General features: G+C 34.0%; 1 protein-coding gene across 1 annotated transcript in view; it reads right to left on the reverse strand.

Annotated features, from left to right (window-relative positions):
* LOC149842301 (villin-4-like) overlaps positions 1 to 6954 on the reverse strand; it is a 36140-nt gene extending 29186 nt beyond the window's left edge. Inside the window, 3 exon segments of the mRNA XM_089999052.1 lie at positions 2757 to 2856; positions 3986 to 4107; positions 6162 to 6954. Coding sequence (XP_089855178.1) covers positions 2757 to 2856; positions 3986 to 4041 — 156 coding nt within the window. The 5' untranslated portion in view covers positions 4042 to 4107; positions 6162 to 6954.
* Between the last annotated feature and the right edge of the window lie 2625 nt (positions 6955 to 9579).

The raw sequence follows: 9579 nt of genomic DNA on the forward strand, positions 1-9579 counted from the left end.
CTTGAGCTATTTACCACTAGTGGCTTATTTGTATTGCCAGTGCACATTCTTCCTTGTCTTTTATGTGCTTTTTAGTAAGATTGTAATTATTTCACCCTTGTCTACGTCCCTCTTGAATTGCCTTTGATTGCATAAGGTTTGTGAGACTTATGAATGTTTTGTTTATAGCCTCATGAGGATTTAAGTGATATGCATGTATCTTGTCTTCATGTTGAGCATACGATTGCACCTTAATCCATTAGAGGTTTCAAACTCCCTTTGTTAAATTTGATTTGAAAAAATTTGTTTTTCAAATCAACTCTTATTTATAACCTTTTTCTGGAAAGTGTTTCTCAAGGTTTTCTTGTGGCCTTTTGTGTTTTAGTTAAGCTCATTCCAGTATCTCTTTTGAGGCTCCATCACTTATTTCTTTTGGCTTGATTGAGGTGAGTTGTATGCACCTCTTTTATTGAGGGACGAAATGTTTGATGAGGTGACCTATGTGTACCTAGCTGTTGTATTAGTTTAGATTGTCGGTTTATGAGTGTGGTGTTGGCACTCCGTTTGGCTCTAACTAATGTTGATTTGATCTCTGGCTCTATAAGTTTATCTAGCCTGTGTAATTTGTTATAATTGGATGCTTGGAAATCTTTATCTATGATGGATATACTATTTTTGTTGTGACCATAGTGGTTTATGTGAACTAAATCTCTTATTGCTCTTGCCTTCATTTATACACTCGGATTTTGATGATGTTGAGTTAGAGGTCAGTGAGGTGATTGTTTGTGGTGACCAAACTACTGTTTTTATAAAACCTTGTTGGAATTTGTGAAAAATCTTGTTTTTTATGACATTAAATTTGTTGTATGCGGGATTTCTAAAATGTCTTCATGTATTTTTTAATATTTTGTATTGCCCTATTGCCCTTTTATGGGAAACATTTATTTTTGGAGTCTCCATTATCATATGTTATGCATTATAATATGTTTTGCTTGCATAGATTGATATATATTGAATGTACCTATTTCATATTGATATTATTATTGTTATTGAAATGTGCATTGTTATAATCCTTTGAGCTTTTGCATTTCTTTAAGATATTAAAGTCTTGCTCTTATATGATTCTTACTTATTGTCAATTTGATATAGTTGTATAGATTTGTTATGATTTAAAATTTTGTATGAAATGTATAAATCTAAGCTATTGAAATATTGTTTAAGCATGCTTGCCTCTTGATATTATATATAGATATGTGATTTTTTTTTCCTAGTGTTTTAATATGTAGTGTTTTAATATCTTGTATCTATCATTGGAAATGTGTTGTTTTGTGTCTATGGATATTTTAGAATTATTGGAGATATGAAATTATGCTTAGTAACTCTTGTTTGAAAGGTCTATTGTATCTATTACATGTATTTAGTTGTTGGTTCTTGTACTTGTTTTTGAATTTTTTTTAAATAGTTTTTCTCCTGATTGTTTATATTATTGTAATTTATATTGTATTTTCTCATGTCTTTGGTGTGTTTGGCCATCCTCTCTCCATATATATATATATATATATATATATATATATATATATATATATATATATATAGTGTTTTTACTATATTTTGTTATAATCCTTTTTATTGTAGTTATTGCTTTGTATCGTTATCTCAATGCAGGATCCAATCAAAGTCATGGATTGGGATAAAACCTCGGTCATTTGAAAGATTGGATTCCTAATAATGATCATGGAGTTTCCTTTGGAAGATCTATTGCGGTTAAAGGGCTCACCATAAAGATTATTGTTTGAAGCCATTGAAGATCTATTATTTTCCCTTGTATTTTGTTTGCAAACTTTCGGTTGTCCACGGTAAGTTTGAGGGGGGTGTTAAGATATATGTCTTGTGTTATATACTTAAGTATACTAAGGTATACTTATAAGTATGTTTCTTTGTATTACTTTTGTATTTTCTTTCTCATTGTAATTTCAAGTATACTAAAGTATACTTATTGTGATTTTAGATTTTAGTAAAAGGATAGTTTAGGATAAGTATACATATAGTATACTTTTAGGGTAGAATAGGGATTTTAGTTTTTAATATTACTAGTTATTACTTAAAATAACTAAATTTTGTAATTTTATTTATTTATTTACTTTTCTTTTTGGTCAAATGAGATTGACCAACTAGCTGTCGGGATTTGTAACAGCTAGTTTGACTAGTCAAACTCGTTGTTAGGATTTGCTTTAATGGCTAGTTTGAATAGTCAAACTAGCTGTTGGGGTTTGCGCTAACAGCTAGTTTGACTAATCAAACTAGCCATTAGGACTAGCTCTAACAGCTAGTTTGACGTTGTCTTCCTCTATATATTGCACATCCTTTTGATGTATAGGTGAGAGGACGCATGTACATATGGGGTGTGTTTGAGTGTTTTTGTAGTGAGGTTCATTTGTAATTTTTTGTTTATTTATTACTAATGAAATTTTTTATTTTATTTCTTGGTGTTCTTGTGAGTGCATAAATATGTTGCTTCTTATCTTTGATTGAATGAATTATGTTTATGCTTTAGATCTTTTTTGTTTGTCTTTTGGTTGTGTCTCGAGAATCATGTCACTTCATGACACAATTTTGCACCTCCAATATGACAAAAGAATCTCCAGCTAAGGAACTTCTTGTAGATTGGAACTCGAACAGGTTGAAGCATGCATATATGTCATGTACGCTCACAAGAGCACGATAGATGTCATGGAAGATATTAAACTCATGCAATCGATAGGCTAAACACAACTCACCTTCAAGATGACATAAGAATCTCCAGTGAAAAATTTTCCATGTGAAGACTGGGGAACAGGAACAGGTCGAAAATTCTCAATGCGCCAAATCTCAATCCCTCTAGTAAATGTCAAGGGATATTATCCAAAAGGTGCATAATACAATAGTCAAGCAACAAAGAGAAATGTGCAAGCAGCAAGTCCAAGAAGAAAGTATAAGATGCATGGGAAAGAAGAGCCAGCACCTCATTATTTAAAGTTTAAACTTTTGTCCATGGACTTTACCAAAGGTCTCAAATGAGACAAAGTGACAAAACGCATCCAGTATAAGAGATTAATATACTTCACTACATATTTCATTTCTAAGTGACCGATTGAATGAAAAGAATTGCTGAGCATGATGATACAGAGTATTAATAAAAAATGATCATAAAAACTAGGGACTAAATAACAATGTGACAAACACAGTCCCCTTTAAACAAAAAAAAATTAAAAAAATAATGCAATGAATATAGTCAAATAATGTGTTATACAAGAACATGCAATAGTCTGATGGTCACAATCATTTGAAAACACGCTCGCAGATGATCTTAGCAAACTAGTTTGATCAGGATAATCAAACAAAAATGATTTTTAACTTTTCAATGTTCAGATAATGGCAATCCACTTATCCAAAATAGACCAACAATGTAGCACCAGTTTCTAAAAATTGGGGAAATAGCTTACCTAAAACAATGAAGCTATTATTTGCTCACCTTTAACAGTTCCTTGTCTTTTTTTTTTTTGAAAATCACAGCCTCCCCAAAATCCCAAATGCTTATGGCTCTATGTGAGCTTGGCAGTGGAAGGCGATGTGTAGGTAAAAATCCAATTCCTTGAATTGGCAAATGCCTTTTGAAGAGGAGATACTTGCCAACTAATTTTTACTCTGTGCATAAATAAATGAACAAAATCTTTAACTACCTCCTGAATTCCTTAAATGCCTCCCCAAACACCATTCTTCCACAAAGCTACTTAGGAAGGAGTTTGACCCAACTCTTCCCAAATCCACAACTCTTGTCTTGCCCCAACTACCACCTCCCAAACAAAGCACACAATATTACAACAGATGGAAAATCATGAACCAAATGGCCCCTGATTTTACAACAAAACCCAGATGTAAGACCTTGCAAGCTAAAAACTGAAAGGTAACAGACATGAAATTCATGGCATAACAGAAGATCCTGTGAAGGAAATTTCAGAAAGGATACGCCTTTTGTCCAGCCCCCTGGAAAGCGGGATCCAAATCTCTCATTGAAACTGACATGGTGAGCTTTGGTTTGTAAGAGGTATTGTCACTCAAAGTAGACTGAGAGGGAGAAGTGGAGGTTCCCTGCAACACAATTTACACCAACAGTGAGCTTCACAATATAACTTGCTTTCACTAATTGAATTTGGAGAGAGAGAAATTTATATCACTGATCAAAACAAGGGGCTAAAAATAGCTATAAATCATTGAATACTCCAAAGAACATCCACTACCCAAATGTAATTCAACTCAGGTATTCTACCAAAAGGAAGCACAATGCACAAATATGTAAAATTAGTAAAGAAAACATCTATCTACTTCATTGAAGGAAGCGAAAACAATGTTGAGATCCCAATTACAAGCTGGAAACTCTTTACAAAATTAAATACTTTGCGATGATCCTCTCATCAGTTCTGCAGAACTAATCAGACATGAGCTCCAACTTGACTTATGTATTCATTGAGCAAGATGTGAAAATAGATGCAATCATGCCTCTGGAAAAGAAAGCAGAGAAACAGATGCCAAAAGATCTGGAAAAAAGAGGAATTCGGCAGGCATAGTGCCCAGCGTCCAATGATGAAGATGGCTTACATCAAAAACCTACACTGCTAAAATTATTGTGGTGGACCTTCTTAAGGCAAAATGAATCTACGGAAAACGGTGCCTTAGTCGCACCAACCAAATCCACCCAATGGTACCACAGCACTCACTATAAACCATACAAAGTTTAGCCAATGATATAATAGTGCTCACTAATATTATGCAAACCGTTCAGACAAAAATGACAGAGGAAGTGTTTTCATGTAGGTCAGCATCATATGCATGTTGATACATAACCACGCTATGAAACATACAAAAACAAGTAGGCATGTGTTTCATTCCTCGGGAGTGAGTATTGAGATGGTGTGTAAGTTCATCTGGTACGTCCATTCTTAACTTGTCCATAATCCATGACATTACCGATTTTGTAATAGATAAATACTGGTCACCACAATTCATAAATCATTTCAGAGATCAAAATAACTACATAGAGAAAACAGCTGTGTCATGCGCCTTCTCGCCACTATAAAGTTAAAAAGAATTAGGTCCTAGTGTTTTCCTTTTTCTCTGGTAACAGAGGGCCTGGTATCCCGATGATGGCAGCGTTAGACAATCCAGTGCAGTTCCAAATAATGAAACAACTAGTCCTAAGAGTTATTTTAACTAGAGTCCTCATACTCCACACATAGAAATAATTCTCAATTTTGGATACAAAAACTGGAACAAATTATACAGTGCAGGTACTACCATTAATTCATACATCTAAATACAAACCAAGTTGTGACACTGTCATTTTTGCCCTGGTTTCATTGTCATCTATTGTTTGCAAGCAAAGAGCAAACACCATACTGATCATTTTTTATTTGTCCCAAATCTGTGTACATGAAATATTAGCATGAACAAACATCATAGTGGTGTTGTAAAAATAGAATCAAAATAATGTGTATTGCAAACTAAGGAAATATCAGAATATTTCCATTAAAAATCTTCATTTCCTGGACTGGCTTCAACAACCCAACTTTCATCACAAAGAGAACTAAGATGATCTCATTCACGATACGAAATTGGAACATCGAAATTGAAAACTAAAAAAAACATACTAAAACTTCAAAGATCTTGTCAACCTAGAGGCAGTCGAATAATTCTCATTGAAATTCCCATGCCTAAACACCACAAAGTGTTCCTATCGAAGTTGTGGAAAATCAAACGATTTCCGGGATCATCACAAAGGCAGTGATACATTCAATAGAAAAAAAAAATCAACTCACGATGCTAACAGTGACAGGGAAAAGGAAAACAAAAACAAATAATCCACACAATCTGATCACCAACTTCGCCATCAAAACAGGATGCTTCATCTCAAAATACAAAAACAGAACCCCATGCGATCGACGCAGATCCCGATCAAACAAAGATCCCAATTGTTCCCTTCTCAATCAAGAACGGACTCGGAAACCAAACCAACCTCCCAAACTCACCAAATCTTTCATACGTCAACCAAATACCCCGGATCACCAAAAGAAACCAAATCTCATCTACCACCACCAAACTTGACAAAAACCAACAAAAATCACGCAGAAAAAGAAGGGGAATCGCACCTCACAATTCTCGTCTCGATCGCTGGCCGACCGCCACTGCGAGAACCACACGAACCCGGCGATGCAAACCCTCGAGAAAATTCACCGCTACTTATGAAAAATCCCGCATCCAAACAAAAAAAAGGTCGGAGAAAAAAGCTAAACCTAATCTTAAGGCCCAGAAAAAAAACAAATTTTCAATTTTCAAGAGATAGAGAGGGAGAGGGGGGGGGGGGCGTGCTTATCACTAAGGGAAGCAAAGGCCCCAGGTGATGAACTGTGATGGACTGTAATAGTCCATTAAAATATTCCTTCTGCCACCCCACACACACACACAGATTACATGCCCCCAAAAATAGCAGTAGATTGAAGAACAACAACAAGAAGAACAAAAGGAGGGTAAAATTAGAAGAGGTAAAAGGCTTAGGGTTAGGGCAAAAAGAGATAAACAGACAATCAGGCTTACGGACCTTCCCTGTAAAAAAAATAAATCTTAACCGGGAAACCACACTCTGAAGTGTTTGAAAAGGGGAGCAAGGGAATGAGGGAAAAAAAGTGTGTGTGTGTGTGGAGGGGGGGTTGATTTTCCCGAAATTCTGTTCGCTTTTGAGGGCCGGAGATGAGAAAATAAGAAGGTGATCACCATGGCCAAACGGTGAGTTAGAGTTACCACCAACCCTTCCCAGGTCTCTGACAGTTTCCATGCTTTTCTCCTATTTCCTAATTTGGCGCGAAATCACTTTTTTCAATTTTCCAGGGATTTCTTCTCTTATTTTTCGGTTTTCCTCTTCAGTTCCTTCCCTTTTCCGTTACCTTGATGATGGCCAGACCGAGTGGGGCATACGGCGGGTGGAGTATGATCACAGCCACCGGCGATATTTTTATATATAGGGTATTTTATCTTGATATTTTGAAAATTATGAAATTCCTACGGCCGATATAATTTTAAAAATCAACAACGTTTTCAACCATTTAACCTTGAAAGAAAATGACAAGATATTAATGAGTTCAGTTTTTTTTTTTTTGTATGATTTATATTTTATATAGTTATATGCCTATATAATTCCTGTTTACAAAATTTTTTATATGCCAATTATTTCTGGAGCACAAATTGGTAGACGTGTGATATTGTCAATTTCATAAAATATCACGTAGATGTTGAAAATCTCGTTATTTATTCCTTTGAAAAATACAAAGTGATCTCCACAATCTTTTCTCTTTCGTCCTTTTTTATTGCAAATATTTTACTTTAAATTTTTAAGTATACATTTAGAATATTAGAACTAGAAATATGAGAACTAATGTGTGAACCATAATTTTTATGAATTTATTATTCTTTTCTCTTGAATCTAACTGTATGGATGTGATCTACAAGCTTGCTTTCATATGAACACGCTCTTAAATCATCAGATTTTGATGTATAAATAAAACTTTTTTAATGCTTTAAAAACAATGGCTTAAGTTAAATATTCAAGCATTCAAAATTCATATTTTTCATCAAAAATACATTATTCAATAGTCGATTCCTAACAAATTCATTGTGCCAAGCACATCCACATGGTTGGATTTGCAAAAAAAGTTTTAGAAATGGTTATCATATTCTAGTGATTATATACATATAGAGAGAGAAGGACACTAAAACTGAAAATATAAAAACTAATGTGTGAACTGCAATTTTATGAATTTTGTATTCTTTGTTCTTGAATCTAACCATACAGATGCGATCTATATACTTGGTTTTATTATAACGCGTTCTTGAATAATCTTTTGATGCATAAATGAGATTTTTTTAAGGCTCTATAATCAATGGCTCATATTCATAATATATATTCAAGCATTAAAAAATTATATTTTTTCATGGAAAATACACTATCCAATAGTTTATTCCTAGCAAATTCATCATGCCAAGTACATCCTGGTGGTTGGATTTGCAAAAAAAGTGTTGAAAATGCCATATTTTTTTGTTATCATATTTCAGTTCTAGTATTTTAGTGATTATATATTTGTTTGTTTTTTCTTTTTATTAATATATTATTGAGATTTTCTGCTTTTTATGAAAAATCTGGCAGTTTTTACCAATTTATGACAACTTTCCGCCTGCCCACCAACTGGGGCTCTGCTTGGTTGGCAGAAGCTGTTAGTGCACGTCAGCTTGTGTTGATGAGACGTTGCAAGTTCGAACCCCAAATAGTATGGTTGTATAACTGGTAGGGTCTGCCTAACCTCAGCTTTCTCCGTAAGAAAAAAAAAAACTTTACGCCAGACCGAAAAAAAAAATCTGGGAAAGACAATTGTGACAATGGACAGGGTCGTCCCTGATGAAATTAACGGCCTTTAAGATGGTTAAATTGGGGTTGGCTACTTTTTTTATTTTGTTAATTTAATTAAGCAGCACGTGGCCCTGCAGCTTTTCAAGTACGTTTTTAAAGAATGGAAAAGGTCTCTGTCTCTCTCTTTTCTTGCCTTTAACCATCATACATGTTTTAGTTTTTTAACTTTTTACCACTGGAGCCGTGCTTTTGAGGTTAAGGCATTGTCCTTTTCACCCTTTACATGGTCGAGAAAGCCCTGATTTAATTATGAGAATGACCTTCATGTGCCTAGCTCGCTAGGAAGCGGAAGTTCATTAACCACTCTTGCATGTGAGTACATTTTTGAAAAAACTGTGAATGGCTGAAGTTCATAAAACTAATCACATGAAAAGTTATCGAGATCATGATTCTAAAGTTACTAAGTTCATAAAACTAATCACATGAAAAGTTATCGAGATCATGATTCTAAAGTTACTAAGTTCATGAAATCAATGATTTCAGAGTTGTTGACCTTCCTCATCCTTAGCAAGATCCAAACATGGGATTTGTGTGTTGATGTGTACAATAACTTTTCCAAAATGATGCTTTCTAGGGCACATAGTAGCCGAACCCTTCCTCGGTGATTGCTCCAAAACTATCTTCACAAGTGAATCGTGATTAATCGGCAAGCAAATCTGTCAACCTCGGCATTTGGAATCGGCAAGATAAAAAATCATTATTAATCACTAAAAAATGGTGAACTTTAATAGGTATTTCTTGGACTAATCATGACTAATAGATTATGCAAAAAATATATGCATAATACATGTTTTTTTTTGCTAAAACACAGTTAATGTCAAAATATGTAAAAGTACCTTTAATAAACCCACAAAACTATATGATAGAATTTTTTGTTTGTCTAAAAAATATTATTTAAATTTTATTACTTTTGATATGACACTAAATCTTATTTATGTACATATTAATTTTAAAGGCTTCATATCTCTTTACTTTTATTCACTTAAAATGTAAATTTTGTTTTTCATTAATTTTTTTTACTTATTCAATGTCCATCTCTCTCTCGATGGAAACTGTTGAACCTTGATTTCTCGTTTCCTGATCATCGCGATTTGGTGTTGTATCCACTT

This window comes from Nuphar pumila, chromosome 3, assembly GCF_984573655.1.
Source record: "Nuphar pumila chromosome 3, dmNupPumi1.hap1.1, whole genome shotgun sequence".
Lineage (NCBI taxonomy): Eukaryota > Viridiplantae > Streptophyta > Magnoliopsida > Nymphaeales > Nymphaeaceae > Nuphar > Nuphar pumila.